The 26108-nt window shown below is 61.7% G+C and overlaps 1 protein-coding gene across 5 annotated transcripts; it reads right to left on the minus strand.

Annotated features, from left to right (window-relative positions):
* Window positions 1-35: 35 nt before the first annotated feature.
* Window positions 36-26063, minus strand: Rfx1 (regulatory factor X1). 5 transcript variants are annotated; one of them, XM_070002126.1, is made up of 23 exons: window positions 25355-25404; window positions 22856-22976; window positions 19277-19610; window positions 14595-14704; window positions 14383-14454; window positions 13677-13784; window positions 12481-12597; window positions 11074-11169; window positions 10505-10849; window positions 9881-9975; window positions 6834-7230; window positions 6458-6639; window positions 5467-5586; window positions 5219-5334; window positions 3874-3992; window positions 3678-3787; window positions 3301-3452; window positions 3126-3223; window positions 1997-2146; window positions 1666-1874; window positions 1390-1543; window positions 1232-1277; window positions 36-1131 (listed from the first exon to the last, which is right to left on the minus strand). In XM_070002126.1, the coding sequence occupies exons 2-23, from the start codon at window positions 22883-22885 to the stop codon at window positions 962-964; spliced, it is 3330 nt and encodes a 1109-aa protein (XP_069858227.1). In that variant the 5' UTR covers window positions 22886-22976; window positions 25355-25404; the 3' UTR covers window positions 36-961. The 5 variants fall into 5 exon arrangements, with proteins under 5 accessions (XP_069858227.1, XP_069858229.1, XP_069858228.1 ...); XM_070002128.1 differs by lacking the exons at window positions 22856-22976; window positions 25355-25404 and adding an exon at window positions 26013-26063; XM_070002127.1 differs by lacking the exon at window positions 22856-22976 and having other exon boundaries at window positions 25355-25431.
* Window positions 26064-26108: the final 45 nt, after the last annotated feature.

Genomic DNA, 26108 nt, shown 5'->3' on the forward strand with positions numbered 1-26108 from the left:
ACAGCGCACGCCGCGCAGACAGCGTACACCCCAGAGACAGTGCACGCCACGTAGACAGCGCAGTTTATTGTTTAAGAAAGACTACAAAAGGTAGAAAACCGCCCTGCACACTAGACTAGCACACGCGACACGGCGCGGGCCGCCCCGAAGCTGCAGCACGCCAGCACACAAAATAGTGATTTTATACAATAGTCAGTCTTTTTTTTCCTTTTTGTGATTTTTTTTCTGTTCGTTTTTTTTCTTTTTTCCTTTTGCCATAAACATTTATCTATCTCACAGGTTGAAACACTGAGAAAACCGGAACAGATAAGGCCATGATGGTAGGGGGGGAGGGAAACCAAGTTACCGACTCCGCTCACACGCGGGCACGAGTCCACTAAAAAAACAAAAAAATCAGGGGTTCACGGCATGGCACGGAGGGGCGGGCGCCGGCTGCACCCCCAGCCCGGCTGCTGCTTTCTTTGGAAGCTGGAGGCCCTGCCCCTCCGGTGCCCGGCGGGGCCAGCCACAGCCAAGACGCCACACCCTCAGCTTTAATTGCACTTAGACCGGGAAGGGGGAAGCGTGGGGGGGCTGCTGCTGACTGGGGGGGTCCGGGGTCGCGGCCCCTCCCCTGCCCACCTGCGCCTGCCCTGGGCATGGCGGGCCAGGGCAGGCCGTGCAAAGCCAGCGAGCGGAATAAGTTATTAGTTCCACGGGGGACCGAGTTCCACGGGGGCGCGCCTGCTGCCCCGGGGGCGGGGGAGGGGCGGGGCTGCGGGGGGCCTTAAGGCACATCTTTTTGTGTTGGGGTTCTGCGGCCAGTGATTGTGCACACCCCGCGTGTGGGGGCCATGCCTTCGCTGTCGCCCCGGCTCCGCGCCCCGGCCGGGGCAGGAGGGGTGACAGCGCTGCGGCGGAAGCTGTGAGGGGTCGGGGCGTGGGGGGCGCGGGGGGCGGGCGGAGGGGCGGGGCCGCGGCCTTAGCTGGACGGCAGCGCCTCCACGAAGAGGCCGCGCGCGTCGGTGCGCGCCAGCTTGGCGGGGGGCTCCAGGGCCTCGGGGCCCAGCGCGGGCGACTCGCCGCCCGCCGCCAGCGCGATGTCCTGGGGCAGCTCGTCCTCGCTCTCCTCCTCCTCCTCCTCCTCCTCGTCTGGGGTACAGGGACCAGGCCCAGGTCAGCACCCCGGCCTCCCTGTGTGCCGGCGGCCGCGTCCCCACCCGGGCTCCCGGCATGGCGACGCCTTGCCTACCTTTATCCGGGTCCAGGGGGTTCAGCGAAGTGGCCAGGTTGGCGAACTGCAGGGAGGGGAGAAGCGGCGAGGGTCAGGGCCCGCCCGCCTCGAGGCCCGGCCGGGCGCCCCGCGCCGGCCCCGCCCGCCCCGGGCTCGCGCCCTGCGCCTGCGCGCACCTCGCCCATGACGGCGATCGGGGTCTCGCCCTTGGCCTGCGCCACGCGGTGCTCGATCAGGTAGTACATGTACTCGTCGTACAGCAGCCGGATGAGGTGGAACGAGCCGAAGCTGGCGGCGCTGCGCAGGGTCAGGTCCCGGATCACCATGGAGCTGCGGACCCAGGGGGTGGGATCAGCCTCGCCCCGCCTCGAGCCCCCCTTCCCAACCAGGCCGCACCCACCACGCAGGCCATCGCCGAATAAAGGACCCCGCGACAGCCCACCCCCGCGCACCTGTAGAAGGACCACTTGAGGAGGAAGAGCTTGGCGGCCTTCGGGAAGCCGGTGCTGCCCTGGTAGGGCTTGAGCACCTGGCTCACCACGCCGTCCAGCCAGGCCGCCCACTGCTCCAGAGAGTTCTGCTGCTGCAGAGTCACCTTGAAGTCCTGCTCCAGGCGCTGCACCACGCGGTCCTCGCAGCGGCACACCCACGAGGCCTGCTCCTGTGGAGCAGCGCGAGTGGGCTGGCGGCACGGGGGAGGGGCTCGGCCCGGGCCCGCCCACCAGGCCACGCCCCCAGAGTGCCCAGTGTCCCAGGCCACGCCCCCACAGTAGCCCCGCCCACCTGCACGTTGGCGAAGTCCACGCGGTTGAGGTCGCTCAGCATCTGGTTGATCTGCGCTGTGTTCTGCAGCACGGCGCGCGCCGCCTGCGCCAAGTGGTTGAGCGACGTGTAGCGCCGCAGCGTCTGCGCGAAGGCACCCGCCGCCGCCACCTGCGTGCCGGGCAATTGCGTGAGGGCAATTGGGGTGCCCGCGGACCCCACTGCTCGCAGCCCTCCCAGCCCTCTCTCCAGCCCGTTTCCCTTTCTTTAAAATGGAAATGAAGCCGGGCTTATGACTGGAATCCTAGCTACTCAGGAGGCTAAAATCTGGCGATCACGATTCAAAGCCAACCCAAGCAGGAAAGTGGTGACTCTGAGCTTCACTGAACCACCAAAATACCGGAAGTGGAGCTGTGGCTCAAATGGTAGAGCGCCAGCCTTGAGCAAAAGAGCTCGGACAACGCCCAGGCCCTGAATTCAAGCCCCATGATTGACAAAATAAACTTTTTTTCTATTTCTGAACACTAACTAGATGTGGACAAATCTCCAATTGTGCACGAGAATTTGTTTTTTTTCCAGTTCTGGGACTTGAACTCAGGGCCTGGACACTTTCTGAACTTCTTTTGCTAGCACTCTACCGCCTGAGCCACAGCACCACCTCCCACTTTTTCTGTGTCTGTGGTACTGAGGAATGGAACCCAGGGCTTCATGCATGCTAGGCGAGCACTCTACCACTGAGCCATCCTCCCAGCCCCTAGGTTTTTATTTTTTAAGATGCTGTCTAGGGCTGGGAAGGTGGCTCAGTGGTAGAGCGCTTGCCTTGCATGCATGAGGCCCTGGGTTCCATCCCTTAGCACCACATAAGCAAAAAGAAAAAAGCCAGAAGTGGCGCTGTGGCTCAAGTGGTAGAGCGCTAGCCTTGAGCTGAAGAGCTGAGGGACAGCGCCCAGGCCCAGAGTTCAAGCCCCACAACCAGACCCCCCCCCCCAAAAAAAAAAGATGCTGTCTAGGGTCCTGCAACAACACAAAGTGGCTGCACAAGGAAGGGCTGTGCAGGAGCGCAAAAGCCCCTCATCTCTGAGTGCTGGCCGTAGCTGTGCACACACCACCCCGACCTGCCGGAGCCCTGGGCCCGAGTGTCCGGTCCCACCTTCACCCGCAGCATCTCCTCGGGGATGTTCACCATGGCGTGGGTGAGCCAGCTCTCCAGGCTCTTGGCAAAGTTGCGGATGGCTTGGGTCAAGGCACCTAGCAGAGGGAGGCTGGTCAGGAGGACAGGAGGGGATGGAGGGGGGGTGCAGGGGGAGGGGGCGGAGTGCACTCACTGGGGATGGGGCGCAGCACGTCGGGGATGAGGACGTCCACCAGGCCCTGGTACAGCAGGTGGTCACAGTGCTTGGTCCAGTGGAGCACAGGCTCGAACTTGGACAGGAGCACCAGGCTGGCCTTGGGCAGCCGCTTCTCAGCCTCGTCCTGCCTGGGGACACCCGCCCCATGGCCAAGGTTACCCCCAGGCCGTTCCCATGCACTGGAACACACTGCCCCCTCCCCCGTAGCCCCCCCCCATGCACTCTGCGTGCTGGGGTTCCCTCCAGATACGACTGTGCCCCGTTCACACCCCAACACGTTGTCATGGAGGGGGGCAAGGGCATGCGCACCCCACAAACTGTAGGGGTCACTTCCCCCACCCCAGGGAACTCACACGGCCAGGGATGGGGCCTCGCTGGACTGGCTCAGGTTGTACCTCCAAAAGGTCTTCCACAGCGTCTCCACCAACGTGAACTGCAGGTTCACCATGACGTCCACGATGGCCTGTGGGAGGCGGGACGCTGAGGGGGAGGGGTGGGGACTGAGCCCCGCCCCCGCCCCGCCCCGCCCCCGCCCGGCTGCCACCGGACCTCACAGTGCTCCCGGTACAGGATCTGGAAGGCTTTGATGTCGCCGGGCGCCACGCCCTCGGGCAGCACTTTGCCCTGAAGGTCCAGCTCGATGAAGTCTGGGAGACTCCGGGAGGCATCTGGGGGGAGAGAGGGTCCTGTAAGCACCCCCCCCCACTCCCCAGGACATAGCTCATCCAGCTGCCACCATCTTTCAAGCACCTAGGGGCCCCCATGTATGGGGGGGGTTACATGACTCAGGGAGGGAGAGGGTACCCACCCCTCTGGTTTGCTTGCTTGCTGGCAGTGGCCCTGGCGTGGCCTGGCCCTCAGGACAGGGGCCTTGGGTCTAGGCACTGAAGGTCAGCACCACAGGGCCATGGCCGAGAAGGTGTCATGTCCGCGGGAAGCCACCTGCCATGCCCCGTCACTTCCCAGCCCCTTCCCCAGCTCCACAGACACCTGCAGGACCCAGCAGCAGGTGTGTGGGTGTCCTGGCCTCTTTTTTGTTGTTGTTGATAATGGGACTTGAACTCGGGGCCTGGGTGCCATCCCTGAGCGCTTTCAAACTCAAAGCTAGCCAGCGCTCTACTACTTTGAGCCACAGCGCCACTTCTGGTTTTTGAATGGTTCCTTGGAGATAAGAGTCTTAGGGGAGCCGGGTACTGGTGGCTCACGCCTGTCATCCTAGCTACTCAGGAGGCTGAGATCTGAGGATCGCAGTTCAACGCCAGCCTAGGCAGAAAAGTCTATGAGACTCTGATCTCCAATGAACCACCAGAAAACCGGAAGTGGCCCCGTGGCTCAAGCGGTACAACGCTCACCTTGAGCTGAAGAGCTGAGGGAAAGCACCCAGGCCCAGAGTTCAAGACCCATGACCGACCAAAAAAGAAGTGTCAGGGGACTTTTCTGCCAGGCTGGCTTTGAACCGAGATCCTCAGATCTCAGCCTCCTGAGTAGCTAAGGAGGATGCTAACCCTCAGGTCTCAGGGTGACAAGCATGAGTCACCAGTGCCTGGTATGGTCTCTGTTTCATTTTTTGTGTGACATTTTTTTCCCCTAGAGTCCCAGAGCACACAGACATCATCGGCGTCCATAAAATCAGTCAAGCCTCATGAGCTCTGGGATCCCCAATAGCACAAGAAGGGGTGGAGGGGGGCCTCACAAATAGAACCATCCCCCCCTCTGGTGGGTCTCCCTGAGTGGAGGGGGGGAGCCTTGGGGAAGGCAGAGAGGATGGGTGGGTCCTTGATAACCATGATGGCGGCCACACTAGAGCTACATCTCCCTGAGCTCTCCCTGCCGCACGCTGCCCCCTCCGTCCCCCGACAGCCCCCCCACCCGACCCCGTGAGCCAAGGTCTCACCCAGGAATTGCTGGTACTGCTGCACCTGGGCGCTGATGTCCGACAGTCCGGTGCTCTGCTGCGGCCCCACCGCCACGCCATTGGTCATGCCCTCCATCTTCTGCACGGGCTTCAGCCTGCAGGGCGGGCGGGAGGGCGCGCGTTTGGTGGGGGGAGGCGGGAGTCGGGCTGGCTGGGCAGGGTGGGTGGGGACCAGTGGCTGCTGGGGGCGTGGCGTGGGGCGTGGCTGAGGCGGGCCCCGCCCTTACCTCTGCTTCTGGGAGAAGGGCTGGCCGCGCATGGCCATGTGCTGCTGGTCTTCCATCAGCCGCAGGAGCGGCGAGCTGGCCTTGATGCGCAGCCCGTAGTAGTGGTACTTGGAGTTTCCCCTGGGAGGAGGGTGGAGGGTGAGAAGTGGGCGGGCCCCTTGGAGTCTCACCCCACCTCACCCCTTCCTGAACCCCTTCTTCAGGACTGCCAGGAGAAGACGCCACCCGCTGAGCAAGCCCTGTGTGGTCAAAGCCTCTGTGGGGTCTGGTTCCACTGCACAGCCTCAGTTCGGAGCTGGGCCAGGCATCGGGCCCCATCAGCCCGCCAGCCCGCCTTCCCAGCGCCAGCCCCGCATGGGAGTCTCCCAGCCTGGAGGGATGGACGAACAAGCAGGCCAGAACGATCCAGAAGGCCGAACGGAGCTATGAGTGAAGGAATGCACAAATACGTGGCCAGAAGTGGGATGGGTGGATGAGTGGGTGGATGGATGGATGAATGGGTGCTGGAGGAACGAATGCATGTGTGAATAGCTGAATGGATGGGTGACGGGCCACGTGAAGGAAGGCGTGGGTGCGTGCGCCAATGGATGGACATTTAGGCTGGGAACAGAACTGGGGTAAGCTAGGCTGAGCTGGGGGAGGCATGGGGGTCACAAAGAAGGGGGACGGTCTCACGGATGGCTAGCCCAGCAATGTGCAGACCCCCACACAGGCTGAGTGAGTAAGCGCTCACAGCATCTGGGCTGGGGCGGGGCTTCTAGCATGGGGGCGCGGCCTGTGACCCAGCGGAGCCTCCCGCAGGCGGGTGGGGCCTCTGTGGGCGTGGCCTCCTGCGCAGGGTGCAGTCTTCCCAGTGAGGCCTCGGTGTGTGGGTGTGGCCATTTACGTTTGGGCAGAGACTTGAATGGGAGGGGCCTTGGTGCGTGGGCAGGGCCTGGAGAATGGGGCGGGGCCTGGGGATGGGCGGGGCCTGGTGTGCGCTTGGACCCACCTGGTGCCCAGGCGGCGCGTGCGCAGACCCATGAAGACGGAGCGGATGAGCTTGCCGAAGGAGGCGGCGTTGACGGGCTCCAGCTTCTGCTCCTGGCAGTGCAGCAGGTAATGGCAGTAGAGGGTGCTCCGCGGCAGGCTCACGCCCTCGGCCGTCTCGTAGTTGTCCAGCAGCCACTGCACCTGGGGCAGAGGGAGAATGAGCCCCCCCCAAGCCCTGGGGGCGTGGCCGGGAGGACCCCACACGCAAACCACGCCTCTTCCCCAGAACTTTCTAGAACAGCAACCCTGGCCAAGCCAACTGCCACTACCCGGGTGCAGCTCGGTACGCGCCAATTGGGGTAGCGGGGCGCGAGGGCCGCGGCGCCGGGGCTTACCGTGGCTGGCGAGGCACGGGTGGTGTGGGAGTAGGACTGGCTGGCACTGCCCAGCATGAAGCCGCCCTGGATCACGTAGGTGCCGGCGCCCCCGCCGCCCCCGCCGCCGCCGCCGCCGCCGCCGCTGCCCGCGCTGCCCGCGCTGCCCCCGCCGCCGCCGGCCCCGCCCCCGCCGCCGCCGCCGCCGCCGTTGCTGCTGGCCCCGGCCCCGCTGCTGGTGGAGCTGGCGACCACCGGGCTGCCGGGCACGTACATGGGCACCGAGCCGCTGCTGGCCACCGCCTGCGAGGTGGCGGGCGTGCTGACCTGGGCCGCGGAGCCCGCGGCCTCATAGTAGCCGGTGCCCGCCGTCTGCGTGTACAGGGGCGTCTCGGGGTAGGGGTAGGTGCTGGAGCGGCTGCGGGAGAAGCAGAGGGGCGGGGTGAGGGGGAGGGGAGGGAGGGTGCGGCCAAGGAGACTTGGGAGCCAAGGGAGCCACGTTCTTCACCCCAGGGGGGAAACTGAGGCAGAAGGGCTAAGCACCTCGCCTCAGTCACATACTGACCTCAATCTAAAAAAACAGAAACCTTAGCCGGGCGCTGGTGGCTCACGCCTGTCACCCTAGCTACTCAGGAGGCTGAGATCTGAGGATCGCGGTTCAAAGCCAGCCCGGGCAGGAGAGACCGTGAGACTCCTATCTCCAATAAACCACCAGAAAACCGGAAGTGGTGCTGTAGCTCAAGTGGTAGAGCGCTGGCCTTGAGCTGAAGAGCTGAGGGACAGCGCCCAGGCCCAGAGTTCAAGCCCCACGACCGACAAAAAAAAAAAAAAAACAGAAACCTGGATAGCTGGGAGTGGGGCGCAAGTAGCGCAGCACGTGACCCGCAGTGACCCGCACGAGAGGTCCTGCGGTGCACCCAGCACCACATCTACAAACCAAAAGCAACTCACACCTGTAATGCCAGCTGTGCAGGAGCACACGGCCAGCGTGGAAAGGGAAATGGGAGAAGGCTTGCCTAGCAAACTCAAGACCATGTGTTCAAACCTGAACACCGCTCAAAACTAACTTTTGGACAAAAGAAAAATGGTAGAAAAATGGTATGCTAGGTGGTAATAGCTTACTGTCACCCTAGCAACTTAAGGGCCTGAGATCCAGAGGATCAAGGCTCCAGGCCAGCCCCAGATAGAAAAGTCAGTAAGACTCCATCTGAGTGGCTGGGAAGGTGGCTCAGTGGTAGAGTGCTTGCCTAGCATGCATGAAGCCCTGGGTTTGATTCCTCAGCACCACAGACACAGAAAAAGCCAGAAGTGGCACTGTGGCTCAAGTGGTAGAGCACTAGCCTTGAGCAAAAGCATCTCAGGGACAGTACCCAGGACCAGAGTTCAAGCCCCAGGACTGGCAATAATAATAATAATTATTATTATTATTTTAAAAAAGACTCCATCTGAACAGAAGAAGCTGGACTTGGTGGCATGGGCCTGTCATCCCCAGTGACAGCAGCATAAAATAGGTGGCTCCCAGCTTGGGGAGATCCTGTCTCGAAACTAACCAGTCCAAAATGGGGCTGAAGACATGGCTTGGCAGTAGAGCACCAGCTTACAGCAGGCTTTGGCCCGAAGTTTAATCACTAAGTACAGGAGAGGGGGAGGAATAAGCTAAAAAGAAAAAGTTTAACAAAAAACTAGGCATGTGGGCATGGCTCGGGGTAGAGGGTGGGTCCCATCCCCAAAGGACACTTTTCCAACACTGCAGACAGCATCAGGGAGCAGAAGCCTCCTTGCCCTCCTACAGCAGGAACCCCAGGAAAAACCAAAGGTGAAAAGAGGACAGAGCAGGATCGGGGAAGGTGGTGGAAAGGGGCGGGCTAGGAGATGATTGCCCGCCCACAGAGGTTGGCCCCTCTTATTGGCTGGGAGCTGTCTTCCGGCATCTAGGATTACAGGTGTGAGCTGCCATTTCTGAATAAAGACATAGGAAATAGTTCTTTTTTCAGAGTAGAGTACCTCTGGGAAGACACAAGCAGGTCACAAAGGGGCAGGTTCAGAAGTGAAATAATAGTATTTCACTGATGAGCATTTCTTACTGTGTAAGCCAGATGTGCAATCCCAGACTCTCCAGAGGTGGGCTCAAGAGGATGGAGAAGTTGAGGTCAGACAGAGCAAAAAGTTATCAAGACTCTATCTCAACCACAACCACAAGTGAGATGTGAGCTGGACTCCAGAAGCTCACTCCTGTAATCCTGGCTTCTCAGGCGGTTGAGATCTGAGAATCACAGGTCTAAGCCAGCCTGAGCAGGAAAGTCTGTGAGTTTCATCTACCAACCTACCAAAAAAGCTGGAAGTAGTTGTGGCTTACGTGGTAAGCACTAGCCTTGAGAAAAAGCAGCTCAGGTACAGCGCCCAGGTGCTGAGTTCAAGCCCCAGGACCAGCACCCAGATGCACACACAAAATGACAGATGGAAGCCGGGTGCCAGTGGCTCACGCCTGTAATCCTGGCAACTCAGGAGGCTGAGATTTGAGGATTAAAGTTCAAAGCCAGGAAAAAGCCGTGAGACTCATCTCCAATAAACCACCAGAAAACTGGAAGTGGTGCTGTGGCTCAAGTGGTAGAGCGCTCCCCTTGAGCGGAAGAGCTAAGGGACAGCGCCCAGACCCAGAGTTCAAGCCCCATAACCACAAAAAATAAAAATAAAAAAATAAAAATAAATGGTAGAACATGCTTCTACTTCTAGCTAGGAGGATCATGATGGAGGTTTACCAGGTAAAAATTTAAAATCCTATCTGAAAAAGACCTCACGCAACAAAGGTTGGGGAGCGGGCATAGCTCCAGCAGTGGAATGAAGCCATAGCAAATGTGAGACCCTCAGTTCAAGCAAAGTAAGTTTTTTTTTTTTTTATAATATTTTTGTCACCTCTCAAACTAGGCCCATCTAACTCCAAAGCCCCAAACTATGCTGGCATGCCTTTCCCACCCACTTGTCACCTGAGCCTTGACAACCCGGCCCGCTAGCGGTCAGAATTGTGGCTCTGGTACGGCCCCGCCCTGCCCCTACCTCGGCCCACTTACATGGCACTGGCCGTGTAGCTGGCGTCGCCACCCTCCACGTACTGCACCTGGCTGGAGTAGACGTGGGAGACAGGCACCTGCTGGAGCTGCTGGACCTAGGGCCAAAGGCGGGAGCTCAGCGGTGGGCCTGCAGCTTGCTTTCGTATTATAGGGCCGGTGGCCGCCCCAGCAATCCCTGCCGCCCAGGACCCTGGCTGGGCAGGCACTTCTGAATTCTGGGAACAACACACCCTGGTCTGGACCAAGGGTCCTCAGGGGGCTGGGACTCAGGAAGAACTGATTCTGCTTCAGCTGGGGAGCAGCACGAGGGGGACCTGAAGAGGGGACCCAGAACACGGCCTGCAGCGGGCCTGGGCCAAGCACAGGGACAAGGTGTCATTAGCGCCAGAGCCTGGCACCACAGATGGAGCCTCAGGGGCGGGGCCTGGGCCTGCAGGCCTGCATGATAGGGTACAAAACCCAGACTGACAGCGCCTGGGGGCTGGGGCTCAGTACCCCACCCACCCTCGCCTGCAGGGCGGGGCCGGAGGCGGGGTCTGAGGGGCGGGGCCGGAGGTCTGCAGGGGCGGGGCCAGGGGACTGCGGGCTCCCCGCCCCTTCCGCCCCTTCCGCCCGGCCACCTACTTTGAGGGCGGTGGCGGCCGCGCCGAACACCAGCACCTGGGGAACTCTCTGGATCCTGACCCTCGGGTCGGGGCTGGCGCGGGCCGCCAGCCCGGGCAGGGGCTCGAGCACCACCTTCGGCGGCGGCGGCGGCAGGAGCAGGTGCGGGGGCAGCACGCCCACCAGCTCCACCCACTGCTCGGCGCCCGGCGGCCCGGGGCTGCCCGGCTGCGAGGCCGCGGGGTCCCGGGGGTCCCGGGGGGGCCGCGCGCCGGGCCCCGGGGAGGGCGGCGGCTCCGGAGGCGGCGGCGGGGCCCGCGGCTCGCGCTGCTCTGCCTTCCTAGCGGGAAACTGACTGTCTGAGCTCTGGAGGACAAACAGAGACACTCGGGGGTCACCCGGGGCCCGCGGGCAGCCCGGACGGAGACCCCCGCCCGGGGTCTGGGGGACAGAGGGCAGGAAGGACCCACGGGGTCTGAAAGCCCGCGCCAGAGTCCGGAGGTCAGAACCACCACCCACCGGGCCTGGCCGCTGGGGGCGCCCGCGTCCCGGGCCCAGCGGGGGATCCCGGGGTGCGGGGCCGAACCCACCTCTTGAGCCACATGGACGGGCTGGAGGCTCTGCACCGTCAGCTGCTGCACGGGGCCGGCTTTGGGCGCCTGCGGGGTGGCCTGCACCACGGACCTCTGGGGAAGGAGAGACAGCGGCCTGCGGTAACCATGGCAACCGCGGCGCCCAGCCCCGCACACGCGGGAACCTCAGAGCCGCCCTCCCAAGGAAAACAGCCTCCATGATCCCCAGCCAGAGGCGGCAGCTCTGTGCCGTGGGCCCAGACGCCCTGGTGGAGGCCCAGAGGCAGGCCCGGGGAGGGGAGGCTGCCCGGACGGGGAGCGCTGGGCACAGGGACTCTGGGACTGGCCTCCACTGGCGGCTTGGCCCTGCACTCAGCTACTTCACTTAAGACCCACGCCCAGGCCCGCCCACTTCCACCGGCCCCGCCCCTCCCAGGTTCCCGGAAGGGTAGAGAACCAGTGGGCGGTGCCATGGGCTGTCCCCGCCCCCTCCAGCGTGGAGGTCCTCCGGGTGACCCTTTGGGGGGATGCTGGCATCCTCAGGGCCCAGGAGCTGGAGGAGGGGGTGGGGCTTGAACCTTGTGTCAAGGTTCACAGGGGGCTGTGACCCTAAGAATCCTTTGGGATCAGCTTTTGCTTTCCTCAGAGCTTTCGCTGTTTGTTTTTTTAATTCGAGGTGGAGTCTTGCCCAGGCTGGTCTTGAATTCCTGAGCTTCAAGTGATCTTCCTTCCTCAGCCTCCTCGGTAGCATGGTACTACAGGCATGTGCCACCATGCTTGGCTTCATGTGGCCTGGGACCTCACAACTTGAGCAGTGACAAGCAGGTGGCAGAAGAGTGTGGCCTCTGGCAGTGTGTCTGGCAGCTGGGAGCTCAGCTCTCCAGACGGCTAGGGGTGGTTCTGGAAGCTAAAGCCTCCCAGACACTCGAGAGATGAGCAGGGACTTGGCAGCAGGATTTCCCCCTAGGCGATGGGCCTAAGAAGCCACGGTGGCTTCTGTTTGTTTGTTTGTTTGTTTTTGGGTCCGGTTGTGGGGCCTGAACTCTGGGCCTGGGCGCTGTCCCTCAGCTCTTCAGCTCAAGGCTAGCGCTCTACCACTTGAGCCACAGCGCCACTTCCGGCTTTTTTCTTTTTGCTTATGTGGTGCCGAGGAATCCAACCCAGGGCCTCAGGCGTGCAAGGCAAGCGCTCTACCACTGAGCCACCTTCCCAGCCCGCCACGGTGGCTTCTGGAAGCTGATCCTAGGGCCTGCTATTCCTGGGTTGGCAGGGCACCTCACACAGGGCATTCTCACCCCCTTAGCAGCCTCCATCCCAGGGCACCAGAACACGGGTCATGACATGGTAGCTGAACTCAAGTGCGGTCATGAAGGCCGCCAGGCCAGGACCCCTCCCCCCTCCCCCCTCCCCGTCTTGGCCAATCACCTCTTGGGTGAGGGGGACGCTCTGCTGGACGCCGTGGCCCTGCAGCTGTGGGGGCACGGTGCCTGCAGGGGCCCCGGCTGTCTTGCTGGTGGAGCTGGTGGCCTGCACCGGTGACCTCTGCAAAGGAAGGAGACGGAGCCATGTGAGGTTGTTTGGGGGTGATGGGGGGGGCGATTGGATGCCGATGTGGAGAAGGCAGCAGTTGGAGGGGGCGCGTCCCAGCCACCACCTAGGCCCAATGTCTACATCCTCCACTCAGCCTGGTGGGCCCAGGCGGGGGTGGGGGCCAGAGGTGCTCATCCGCTCAGACACTGAGATGACCAAGGGCAGGCTGGGGACACCTGGGTGGCCACATCTCAAAGGTCCTGTCCAGAACAGCAGTGACATCAAGCAGCATGGCACCATGGAACCCCGTGGGGTGGTGGGAGCAGGAGACCTGCCCAGACTCCCACAGGTGGACTGGCTGTGGAGCCCCCTGCTGGCTTGGGGCCAGGCCCTGCCACGGAGCCCGGGCTATATTCTGACGGATGGCTGATGGGTAGTGGGCCTAAGGATTGAAGGGGAGGCCTCTGTGCTTGCTCCCTCTTACCCCCTGAGCCTCACCCCCAGCCTTTCGCTTTGCTTATTTTTCAGGTAGGATCCTGAGTGTTTGTCCCAAGAGGGCCTCAAACGAGGACCTTCCTATTTTAACCTGCAGAATAGCTGGGACTACAGGCATATACTACCAAACTCAGCCTCATTTGCTCTTCCCCCCCCCCCCCTTTGGTCGGTCGTGGGGCTTGAACTCTGGGCCTGGGCGCTGTCCCTCAGCTCTTCAGCACAAGGAGAGCGCTCTACCACTTGAGCCACAGCGCCACTTCCTCTTTTCCTCATTAAACTTCGGGCTTAAAAGCCTGAAGTCTTGCCTGGCGGTGCAGAGGAGTGGATGGGTGGGCCTGGGGTCTGACTCAGGTTTCTGATGCCCGTCCTTGTGCTCCGGACCACTGCTACCTGCTTGCCTGCACTGGCCAAGGAGGCCGCGGTGCAGTACGGATAGCCACTGGCCAGGCCGGCTCAGCTCCAAGCAGCAAGAGCCTGAGTCACATGGTGCCACGGAGGAGGGCAGGCCTCTGCAGGGGCCCCAAGGGTGCTAAGGGGTTGTATGGCTGACCCGGGGAGAGATGAGGGGAGGGGCATCCAAGGAGACCACCACCTACCTCGGGGGGCGAGTGCACCTGCTGGGTACTGTGCACGGTCAGCGCGACCTGGCCGCCCTTGCTGCTGGGCCCCGAGCTCTGCACCACCAGACGCTGCGTGGGGAGAGTCTGGAGCCCAGGAAGGAAAAGGGCGCCGATCACCCAGACCACCAAACACAGCAGGGGGTTCGAGTCATTTTCCTTGTGGTGTTGGGGGTGGAACCTGAGGCAGTACGCCCTCGTTTGCTGGCCACGCCCCCAGAAAGCCCCGCCCACCACCGGCCACGCCCCCAGCACCGAGCCACACCCCTGTCCTAACTGCGGGTTGCCGCAGCGCCTCCTGCCTGCGGCTCAGGCACTCACAGCCCGCGTGCGCGTCACGGGCTCGTCCCAGGCCCTGGGGCCAGGAAGCAGCAGGGCCAGAGTTTGTGGGGCTCCACAAGCCACAGGGCGGTGTTCTCCAAATCTGATGCGGTGGCGGCTCGGGGGGAGAGCACGTGTCCAGGCCTGCGTGGCTCCCACCCCACTAGTGACCGGATCCGAGTCTGCGCTGGCTGCAGGCTCCCGAGGCTCAGGCTCCCTGTTTTCCCTGGAAGGCCCCGTCCCGGGTCCGATGTGTCCCCGCCCCCTGGAGGCCGCTGTCCAGTGCGCTGGGCGGAGCTGGTGGCCCCCCAGCCCTGGCAGAGACGGGCCCCAGCGCGCAGGACGCTGTGCCAGGAAGGCTCACCTGCGGCGGCACCTGGATGTTGGTGAGCTGCAGGGGTGACACGTGTCCCGGCTTGGCCTGCACCAGCAGCCGCTGTGGGGACAGGTGTGGGGGGGAGTCGGAAGCCGGCACCGGGCACAGCTGGTGGTTCTGGAGGGCAGCTACGGGCAAGAGTGCCCTCGGCCCCAGCTGGCACTGCCCGCCTCCTGCCCATCCCCAAGACCACATCGTACCTGCTGGGTGCCCTGTACCTGCTGGACCACTTGGGTAGGGACGCCGGTCTGGCTGGCCGTGGAGCCCGGGCTGGCCTCCGACACGGTCTCGCTGGCCCGCATGGCACCTTCTGTGGGGACAGGTGACTGCGTCCCAGCTCTGCCCTCGGCTTCTGCCCCAGACGCAACCCCGCCCTCCCGGCCCGTGCCTAGCCTCTGCCACCGTCCTGCCACCTGCCTGGCAAACCAGGACGCAGGGACTGGACACCTTCCCTGGGACAGAGAATGGACCCCAAAGCCTGCAGCCACCTGTCCTGTGGGGGGGGGGCGGGGGGCACTCACGCTGGCAGGCGCTCAGGAAGCAGCAGTCGTAGAGCATGGGTGCGGTGCCCGCCGCCCGCCGCCCGCCGCCCGGCGCCCACCTCTGCAGGAGGAGCAGGGGGCGCGGGCGGCCAACTTATACCCACAGCTAATCCCACCTGAGGGGACGCCAGAGCGCCCACGTGCTCTCCTCCATAAACACGGGGCTCCCCGCGGCCGCCCAGAGGGAGGCGGCACCCGGAGATGCTATCCGGCGCAGGCAGGTCAGGTTTCATGCCCGTCCCGTGCTGACTGCGGCCGTGGGGGGGGGGGGGGACCCCGCCAAGCTGCTAGCCATCTCCCATCTATCCCCGCGGGCCCGGGGGCTCCCCAGCACTGGGGTCCCCCGGCTTCGCTTGGCTGGTGGGAAGGCCCCACCTCAACCTTGGGAGGGGTTCGCCTGTGGGTTCCCAGGGGTCCCTGTGTGAGCAGAACTGACGGCAAAGGGAAGGAGGCACCAGCTCCCCGCGCAGCGGGCGCGCAGCGGGCGCGCAGCGGCGCGGGCTCTGGGGCCTGGCCGCGCGCCCCCCACGCCCCCAGCCTCTGCTGCTGCCGTGAGCACCTGGTACACGGAGGCAGGAAGCTGGGGACCCTTCCAGTCCTAGAGGATCTCAGGGTGGGGGTTCAGTCTCCAAAGGAGGGGTGCTGGAGACAGGAGACAGGCCTGGCCTCAGCCGCCCACGTGACTGCTGGGGGCGGGGCCCGCCGCATATGGGAGAAGGGGGGGGGCTCCCCGAGGCCGCGTGTGAGGCCCCAGCATGCGGCCGCCCCGCCCCAGGCCTGCTCCGCCAGCTGACCGCGTCGCCAATTCCAGGGGCTGCTGGAATCTTCCCAGGCTGAGAGGAGGGCAGAGGCCCGCACTCGCCTGGGCCCCTGCGGGGGAAACCTGAGCCGGCCCCGAGTCACGTGACCGGCGCCGCACACCTGGCTGCGGCGGAGCCCGGGGATGGCGGCCGGGCCGGGGATGGCGGCCGGGCCGGGGATGGCGGCCGGGCCGGGAGCGGCGCTTCCTCCACACCTCCCACCTGCAGGCCGGGGCGCAACAGCAGAGGTGTGCCCCCCGCGGAACCCCTGCCCCCAGCAGGTGCGGAGGGCGCCAGCGCTCACGCCTGTCACCCCAGCTACTCAGGAGGCTGAGATGTGAGGATCGCGGTTTCCTAGGCAGGAAAGCCTGTGAGACGCTAACCTCTGATTAGTCACCAAAAAGCTGGAAGCGGAGGTGTGGCTCGGCTGGCAGAGTACCAGCCTGGAGAGAAAATGCTCAGCAGCGGAGCACGCGTGGCTCCCGCCGCCTGTCACCCCAGCTACTCAGGAGGCTGAGACCTGAGGATCACGGTTCAAAGCCAGCCCAGGCAGGAAAGTCCGTGAGACTCATCTCCAAAGAACCACCAGAAAACCGGAAGTGGCGCTGTGGCCCAAGTGGTAGAGCCCTCGCCTTGAGCAAAATAAAGCTGAGTTCAAGCTCAGGACCGGCACACACATAGAAAAGGAAGTACAAAAAAAAAAAAAAAAAGGAAGCACAAGTAGGGGGTCCACGGGGCTCATCCGCCCCCTTCTTCTACCTCAGGTGTGGGGCAAGAGTGGAAGGCGAGCTTCTATGGCAGGCCACCACCCAGGGCGCCTTGAGGCAGAGAGCACCAGGCTCAGGTAGACCCGCGTGGCCCTGTCCACAGCGCCCCCTGCTGGGACACCCGGAGATCCTGCACTGCGCCCAGCTCCGGCGCTTGCTCCATGCCACCCTCCTCTTCCTCACACATCCAGGCAGTGTGTGGGCCTCGGAGAAAGGCAAAGCCCCCCACCCAGACAGACAGACAGACAGCCAGGCTCTCCAGCCCATCCCTGCTGGTGCCAAGTTCTTGGCAAGCTGGAGAAGTGGCAGGGGCAGAGCCCACCTTCCTGCACCCACAGCTGCTGAGCTGGAGAGGAGAGGTAGAGAGTTAACTTGGGGTCTTCTGGGGCCTAGAGCACTGGGCCTACCCCAGATCCTTGATCTGGGGACCCCAGAATGAGTGATAAAACACCCACTTAGCCAGGAGCTATGTGGCTCATGCATGTAATCCCAGCGACTCAGGAGGCTGAGATCTAAGGATCGTGGTTTGGAGTCCACTGAGGGAAGCCATGAGATTCTTTTTTTTTTTTTTTCTGCGGGGGGGGGAGGGGGGTCCGGTTGTGGGGCCTGAACTCTGGGCCTGGGCGCTGTCCCTCAGCTCTTCAGCTCAAGGCTAGCGCTCTACCACTGGAGCCACAGCACCACTTCCGGCTTTTTTCTTTTTGCTTATGTGGTGATGAGGAATTGAACCCAGGGCCTCATGCATGCAAGGCAAGCACTCTACCACTGAGCCACCTTCCCAGCCCAACCATGAGATTCTTGTTGGAAGCAGCAAAAAGCCAGAAGGAAAGCAGTGGTTCAAATGGTAGGGTGTCTACACTGGATGAAAAAATGAAGGTATAACGCCCAGGCTGTGAGTTGAAGGCCCGAGCAGTACTGGCTCTGGGCAGACATCAGGGGGACCGAGAGCTGGCATGCTAAGACCAGGTGAATTGCTGGAGTGGGGACCCAAGCCCTCCCCTGCTGCAGAGGTGGGACAGGAGGAGGAAGCAGGGGTGGAGGAGGCCCGTAACCCTAGCTACTCAGAAGGCTAAGAACTGATGATCACTGTTCGAAGCCAGCCGGGGCCGAAAGTTCCCTGTGAGACTCTTATCTCCAATGAACCATTCAAAAACCAGAAGTGGTGCCGTGGTTCAAAGGGAGAGAGTGCCAGCCTTGAGCACAAGAGCTCAGGGCAGTGCCCAGGGCCTGTCAAGGGTCACGACTGACCCAAAACCGCTCTGGGACAGCAACCAGGCCTTCAGCCCCAAAGGAAAAAAAAAAGAAGAAAGAAAAGAAATAGAACAGGAAGGATGTAGGGGACAGGGCAGGGGTGAGGCGAGGGCAGTGGAAGGGCAGGGCTGTGGCTGCGGGTCAGCGGCAGGCGCAGGGGGACAGGGGACGGCCTGTCGCGGGTCTCTGCAGGTCTGCCTCCCAACCCCACGGAACCGAGCAGCGGTGCTCCCAGCTCTGCCACCGCCCACCCGTGTTTTTTGTTTGGTTGGTTGGTTGTGGAGCTTGATCTCAGGACCTTGAACTCTGGGTCTGGGCGCTGTCCCTCAGCTCTTCAGCTCCAGGCTAGCGCTCTACCACATGAGCCACAGCGCCACTTCCAGTTTCCTGATCTCATTGGAGATCAGAGGCTCACGGACTTTCCTTCCTGGGCTGGCTTTGAACCATGATCCTCAGATGTCAGCCTCCTGAGTCGCTAGGATGACAGGCGGGAGCCACCTGCGCCCAGCAAGCCCTTTTTCAGGTAAGGTCGGTGCTCATCTCCCTGGAGCTGGCCTGGCCCCCAATTCCTACCACACCACCCCGCCCTGCTTCTTGGTTGAGATTGGGGGTGGAGGGGATTGTCTTGCTAACTTTGGGCCTCAGACTGGCCTCCAACTGCAACCTTCCCATTTTCTGCCTCCAGACTAGCTGAGATTACAGGAAAGAGCCCCTGTACCTGTCAACCCAATCTCAACCTAATCCAGCCGGTGAGGATGCCTGAGTACCAGGTGCTTTTGTGCTCTTGAGTTTCCCATGGCTGTGCCATGTTCCCACGGGGGCCCCCAAAAGCTTGCGACAGACACCAATTCCCGCAGACAGCTCACACAAACAAGCCGGGAAACGGCTAGGTTCCAAGAGGCCGCCATGTGTAGACTGTCAGCCACAGGCTGATCTGAATGACCAACTCTGAAGCGAAGTCCAACGCCGCAGGAGGAAAGCGGGCAAGCCAGCGCCAAGAGACAAACCAGCCGGGTGCCCTCAGGCGCCAGGGCCAGGCCTGGAGCCGCACCCCTCGGAGGACCCCGGCCTTGCCCACCCGAGCCCACGGGTCCTGGTCATCTCTCCAGTGCGCAGGCACAGGAAGGAGCCGCCGCTGCCCCCCCCCACACTGGCCTGCTGTACCCCTAGATCTGCAGGGAGGACGGGAAGGAGGGGAGGCGACCATCCGGGCCTCGCAGCCCATGTTCCAAGAGGGAGACACGGACATGGTCCCTTTACAGATGGGGAAACTGAGGCCGAGAGGTTGGGGTGTGTAGAAACTGAATTCTTCCTCGACAACAGACACGACGGCGAATCGAAGAGCACCCACCCACCCCCTAGTGAGACAAGAGTTTGGGGGCGCACAGGGGCCCCCAGGGGCCTGGCTATCTTTCCCCTGGGGATCTGGTCGTCCCCGTCGTCGGATCCTGGGCTTCTAGAAAACTCGCAGAGCTGCTCTGAGCCGCCCCGCCCCCTCCCCCCAGGCTCCGCGCACACTTACCAGAGACGGTGACCACGATGTACTGTTGGGGGACAGGGGACTGCGCGGGGGCGCCGGCCGGCTGCGCGGCGGGGGTGGCGGGGAGCTCCGTCACATACTGCTTCTGGCCCCCGGGGGGCGGCGCGGGGGGCTGGGGGCTGTGCAGCTCGGTGACATAGGGGGCCTGGGGCCCGGCGGCCGCGGGGGGCTGCGGGGTGGCGGCGGGGGGCGGCGGCGGGGGCGGGGCCTGGGGCGGCTGCGGGGCTGCTTGCAGCTCGGTGACGTACGCTTGCGTCGCCATGCCAACCGGAGGGAAATGAGAATAAATACGGCGCGTTCGCTGCTGCTTCTCTTCCTTGGGAAGAAAGGGGGGGGGGAAACAACAACAACAACACAGAAGACAGGGAGACAGAGTGAGGGGGCTGGCGGTGAGTTAGCTCCCCTCCGGCTCCACGAAGCCCCACCCGGCCCCTCCGGCCCCCGGGGCGGCCCCGCGCCCGCCCCGCGCCCGCGCTCGCAGCCCCGGCTGGGATTTGTGGGTCCACAGGGTCCCCCACATTTCCCGGGCGGTGGGGGGACACAGGCAGAGTCCCGCCTCGCCGTCAGTGACGGCGTCCCCCGAGTCTCCGTGCGCAGCCAGCGGTGGAGGGATGGACGCCCTCCGGCAAGCCGCCACGGCCGGGCAGAGCCCTGGCTCCGGTGGGAGAGCGCCCGCCGTGAGGGGCGCCGCCCAGGGCAGGCCCGGCCCGGGGTTCGAGACCAGGACTGGTGGGCACAACGCGAGTGCACGCACGTGAGCGCGCACACGCACGCACGCGCACACACGTGCACTTGCACACGCACACACGCGCGCGCGCACACGCGCACATGCACACACGCGCGCACGCACACGCACATGCACGCACGCGCACATGCACACACGCGCACATGCACACACGCGCGCGCACACGCACATGCACACACGCACACATGCACACACGCGCACACGCACGTGCACACACGTGCACACGCGCGCACACGCACACGCGCGCGCACGAGCAAGGCGGCCGGGCGCAGTGGCTCCCGCCTGTCGTCCTAGCTACTCAGGAGGCTGAGATCTGAGGATCGCGGTTCAAAGCATGTGAAACGCTCATCTCCAATCATCTACTCAGAAAAAGCTGCAAATGGCGCGTGGCTCCAGTGGGAGCGCGCTAGCCTTGAGCACAGAGAGGCTGAGATTCAGGGGCAGCGCCCGGGCCCCGAGTTCTAGGTGGGGGCTTTCAAAGCCCCACGCTGACCGCTGAGTCCTCCAAGGCACAAGCCTTGTCTCACGCTTCTGCTCCGGCCGCTGGGGGCGCGGGGAGGTGCAAACCCACCCGCTCATCAAGAACGCACCTAGGGCACGATACTTGCCCATATTGTAGCTTAAGATCCCTTTATGGCACGTGAAACAAGACAAAAAGATGGCTTTTGTTTCTCTGTGCTGGTCCTAGGGCTGGAATTCAGGGCCCAGCGCTATCCCTGAGATTTTTCACTCAAGGCTGGTGCTCCTCCACTTGAGCCACACCTCCACTGCCAGCTTTTGGGTGGTTTATTGGGGATAGGAGTTTTATGGACTTTCCTGGCCAGGCTAGCTTTGAGGCTGGGTTCTCAGAACTCAGCCTTCTAGGCAGCTAGGATGACAGGTGTGAGACACTGCTGCTCCCTGACCATCAAACCTATTCTTTGGCAATGAATTTGCCTAAGGAAGCATTAGTGCCTGCACCTAGCTTCAAAGTCAACAGCTAGGAGAATGAGCAGCAGCCAGAAAGTACGTATTGTTGGTTTTAAGGGCAGACAGCACCTGCAGCACTGCCAAACTGCAGATGAGTGTCCATGGACAACTTGGAAACAAAGAAACAGGCTGGATGGCAACAAAACCTTTGATTTGCTGAGATTTGAGTTTTGTACAATTGTATTTGTCTTTTTATTTTTTTTTCCTAGTCATTTAAAAATCCAAAAATCAGTTGGGTGAATGGGCCAACTGACGGACCGCCTGGCTTGAGTGTTCAAGACTCCGAGTCTAGTACCACCCACAAAAAAAAAAAAAAAAAAAAGGAAAACTCACTGAGAGCTGGGCACAGTGGCTCCCACCCGTCATCCTGGCTACTCAGGAGGCTGAGATCTGAGGATCAAGGTTCAAAGACAACTCAGGCAGGAAAGTCCATGAGACTTTTATCGCCAATTAAGGAGTAGAAAGGCCAAAATGGAGCTGTGGCTCAAGTGGTAGGAGCATCAACCTTGAGGGAAAAAGCTAAGCAACAGAATCCAGGTCCTGAGTTCAAATCACCTGCCATACAGAATCGGGCAGCACGTGGGGTGGGTCCCAGATCTGCCAGCCACCCACCTGGCTGCACCACTGCGCGCCACCTCAGTCAGGAACTCTCAGAGTTAGTTGTAATGCTACGCGGGCACGCTCCCCTGGTCCTAACGTCTGCTTTACGACTCATGCAAAGAATGTTCCCACACTCCTGCTGGCCTCAGGACCTTTGTACACCTCTTCTCTTCTTCCAGAGCATTTGCTCCTGACCACCCCCACCGCCCTTCTCCCGCATTGCCCACTGGCTCCTTCTTATCAGCCTGTGTGTTGCTTCCCTTGGTGCTGTTATTTTTCTTCCAGCACTAGAGCTTCTCTGTTTACTGACTTTCTTACTCATAGCTTCTCTTCCTTCTGCAAGTCAATAGTTGGAGACTGGACTATATCACCCATCCTCCACTGAAACTCCTAGAATACCGGGGCCACACACGGCTTAACTTTTTTCTTTTCTTTTTCTTTTCTTTTTTTTTGGGGGGGAAGGGGGGTCCGGTCGTGGGGCCTGAACTCTGGGCCTGGGCACTGTCCCTCAGCTCTTCAGCTCAAGGCGAGCGCTCTACCACTTGAGCCGCAGCACCACTTCTGGCTTTTTTTTTTCTTTTTGCTTATGTGGTGCTGAGGAATCGAACCCAGGGCCTCATGCATGCAAGGCAAGCGCTCTACCACTGAGCCACCTTCCCAGCCCAACTCTTTTATTTTCTTCTTTACTATTTTTCTTGCAGTGCTGGGGCTGGAACCCAGGGCCTTTGCACTGAGCCGTGCCCTCTGTCCCACTTCCTAGTCTTCTCTAGTGAACTGTGGTACTGGCTGGTCTGAGGAAGACCTGAGGAGCAAGTTACTGCCTTTGGCCAATGAGAAGCTCTGCTCCTGCAGCTCCGCTACCTCTGATGCCAGTGGGCCAGGGCAGTGTGGGGGCACTCCTCCCTAATCCAGGAGGATGGTGTGTCAAGAAGCTAGGACCAGGGGCTGGGAAGGTGGCTCAGCGGTAGAGCGCTTGCCTCCCATGCATGAGGCCCTGGGTTCGATTCCTCAACACCCCATAAGCAGAAAAAGCCGGAAGTGGCGCTGTGGCTCAAGTGGTAGAACACTCGCCTTGAGCTGAAGAGCTGAGGGACAGCGCCCAGGCCCAGAGTTCAAGCCCCATGACTGACAAAAAGAAAAAAAAAGAAGCTAGGAGCACTTTGACCCTGGGAGCACAGGCCTAGCCACGCCCTGCCCGCCTTCAAATCCAAAGGGACAAAAATAAATGTGGAGGTTCATTCACCCACCAGGGCCAGACAGGAAGTATCGATCAGCATGATGATGGTGGCAGCAGAAGCCAGGACCGGGCAATTACTATGCAGTCAATACTCAAGATCCCTGTGATCTTGCAAGATCCAGAATCCTCAGCTGAGGGAGGAGATTAACATGAATAGTGTCCTAGCTTTGACAAGCCTCATGGAGGCCCAGAGAAGTCAAGCAACTCACCCAAGAGCACACAGCCAGAAAGTATTAGACAAGGACAAGACAACCCAGCCAGTGTTCACTTTCCTAGGCAAATGGATCTGGGTAGGAGGAAGATGAGGCTGGGCTGTGAGGGAGACCAGATAATCAGCTATGGCTCCAGTGGTAAAGCACTTGCCTAGCAAGTTCAGAGTTCAAATCAAATCCTACTCCTGCCAAAAAACAGCAAAAACCCAGAAAACAAATACACACTACTATAGCATTCTCTTTCTTTTCTTTTTTTTTTTTGGGGGGGAAGGTCCAGTCGTGGGCCCTGAACTCTGGGCCTGGGCGCTGTCCCTCAGCTCTTCAGCTCCAGGCTAACGCTCTACCACTTGAGCCACAGTGCTACTTCCAGCTTTTCTTCTTTTCTTTTTGCTTATGTGGTGCTGAGGAATCCCGAACCCAGGGCCTCAGGCATGCAAGGCAAGCGTTATACCACTGAGCCACCTTCCCAGTCTTCTCTTTTCTTTTCTCTTCTTTCTTTCTCTTTCCTTTCTTTTTTCCTAGTACTGGGGCTTAAACTCAGGGCCCAGGGGCTGTCCCTTAGCTCCTGTACTCAAGGCTGGTGCTCTACCACTTGAGCCATCGCTCCAGTTCTGGTTTTTTGGTGGTTTTTGGCAGAAAAAGAGTCTCTACAGACTTTTCTGCCCTTGCCGGCTTCAAACTTGAATGGTCAGATCTGTGACTCCTGAGTAGTTGGGATTATAGGCCTGAATCACAGGCACTGGCTAATCCTGACCTATCCTTTTCCTTGAAGTTTATTGGGCAGTTTAAAAGAGGAAGACTATAGTCTACATACCAACGCCTTGTTCAAACGTAACACACTGAGGAAAAGCTAAGTAGACTTTGCCTACTCAAAACCACCTCCAAAAACAAAACAAAACAACAAAACAAACTATTTCCCCAATCTGGCCATCTTGTCACCCTAAGAAGCAGCTGCAAAGATTCTCTGATGACAAATGAGGCATTTCTCCTTTTCTCAGACTTCTCTGCCCCTCTTCCCCCCCTCCCCCCCACATACACACAGCGCTGGAGGCTGGTACCTGTTGATAACATGTGACCCCGGCTGATACTAAACAAAAACATGTGAATAGAGGGGCGCTGGTGGCTCCCGCCTGTCATCCTAGCTACTCAGGAGGCTCAGATCTAAGGATCACGGTTCCAAGCCAGCCCAGGCAAGGTAAACCGGTGAGACTCTTAGCTCCAATGAACCTAGAAAACTGGAAGTGGTGCTGTGGCTCAAGTGGTAGAGCGCTAGCCTTGTGCTGAAGAGCTGAGGGACAGCGCCCAGGCCCAGAGTTCAGGCCCCACGACCCACAAAAACAAAACACAGGTGAACATGTGTCTGGCCAAGTGAAGTGACTTAAGGAATCCAAGAAACTTCCTGGGGCGCCACTGGCTGCTGAGAAAGCCAGACCTTCATGAGTAGAGCAGCTAGGAAGGAGAAGAAGAAGAAGAAGAAAAGTCCCCCTGAGCAGGGACACGGGGCTCGCCAGCCGGTTTCGGTTCCCCTGGCCCCGGGCTTCCGTGTCCAGGCCAAGGCCCCATGGGTCAGCTCCTAGCCCTGGGCACCCCAGGGTCCTGGGCGGTCCCGGTTTGAAGGGCAGTGTTGAAAGGCAGGCTAGCTCGCCACTGGACCCCCAGACCTCGGGGATCGGCGCCCAGAAACTCCTGGGAGCGACCCGGGGAAACAGCAGGAAAACCACCACCACCAAACAAGGCCGGCGAGCAGACCCTTCTCCCCATCTGAAAGGATGGAACACTGAGGCCTCAAAGAACAGCCGGCATCTGTTCCAGCTCTCCATCCTGGGGACGACTATGGGGGTTCCGACGGGGACCCCGCAGGCGCGGCCGCCTCGCCCCGCCTCGGGGATCCGGGGCGCCGGCCGCGGCTCCACCCGAGTCCCCGGGCGGGAGGGGCTTGGCCCCGCCCTCCTACCTTGGCCCCGCCCCGTCCTCCTCTCGCTCCCATTGGCCCAGCCTTTCCGGACCCGCCCCTTCGCACCTCCCGACATATAAAAGCCCCCCGCCCCGGCCGGCCGACCTCCACTCGCCGGCGGCCTGCGAGCGCCCGCCCCTCGCGGGGGACGGGCCGCGGGACCGGGGGGCGGGTGGTGTCGCCCCAGCTGGGCCTCGGCCCCCTCCCCCCTGGTCCCGACTGTCGCCGCCGCCATTTTGATCGCCCGCCCCTTCCCCCTGGGCCGTGATCACAGCGACACCCGCCGCCCGGGCCCGGCCGCCTGCCCCGGCCCGGCCTACCGCCCTGGGGCCGTCCCGGTTACCTCGGCTTCTCCCCACTCGTGCCGGCGGAAGGGCTTTTCCAAGGTCTCAGAGGCGATGTTAGGAAGGGGACGGGCCGTGCCGGGGTCCCCAGGCCGGGCCGGGGGGTGGGGGTGGGGGTCGGCCGGGCGGTTGTTGTTGTTGACTCGCGTTGCCGGGTTGCTTGGTCGCCACGACTACCGTGGCTATGGCGCCTCCGTTTCCCTCACCGGGGCAACTGTTGCTACCCACCCTACCTACGTCACGCGCCCGGGGCGGGGCCCTGGCTGATTGGCGGTGCCTGGAGACGTGATTGGACGGCGCTGGGCCTGGCTCGGAGTCGATTGGCTGAGCGCCACGCCCTTCAGCGCCCGCTGGACTTCCTGGCACTTGGATTCCTCGGGACGAATGTCCATCAAAGGAAACTGAGCCCTCAAAGGCTGCGCAGCCCGTCACTCCCCTCAGGAAGCAGCGGGCTGCGAAGACGGGGGCGGGACCTGTGAGCCCGCGATTGGAGTGAGGCTGTCAAACCTGCCTTCTGGTTCGATTACCAGGGTGTCAATCCGCCCGGAGGTTTGCCGCGCTCTCCGGCGGGGGTGGCGGGGGTGATAGTGCGCATGCGTAGCGCGCCAGCCCGCCTAAGAGGTTGTAGTCCGGTGCTACGTACTTAAAATAACTTACCGGACGAAAGATCGCTTCCTTTAAACTTGTCCCTCCCCCGGCGTGGGCCGGTTTCTGCCCTCTCGCGCTGACGTCACGGGGGGAACGCGGCGACGC

Source organism: Dipodomys merriami, unplaced genomic scaffold (genome assembly GCF_024711535.1).
Source record: "Dipodomys merriami isolate MVZ:Mamm:240054 unplaced genomic scaffold, mDipMer1.0.p SCAF_6, whole genome shotgun sequence".
NCBI classification, from domain to species: Eukaryota; Metazoa; Chordata; class Mammalia; order Rodentia; family Heteromyidae; genus Dipodomys; species Dipodomys merriami.

What these genes read in the sequence shown, in the direction of transcription:
- Rfx1 (XM_070002126.1), bottom strand. Translation starts at nt 22,885, where the DNA reads ATGCTGATCGATACTTCCTGTCTGGCCCTG. An exon ending in CCCTTCTCCCAGAAGCAGAG is followed by an intron (nt 5,335 to 5,466) that starts GTAAGGGCGGGG and finishes CCCGCCCTGCAG; the next exon opens with GCTGAAGCCCGTGCAGAAGA. An exon ending in CGATCGCCGTCATGGGCGAG is followed by an intron (nt 1,278 to 1,389) that starts GTGCGCGCAGGC and finishes CCCTCCCTGCAG; the next exon opens with TTCGCCAACCTGGCCACTTC.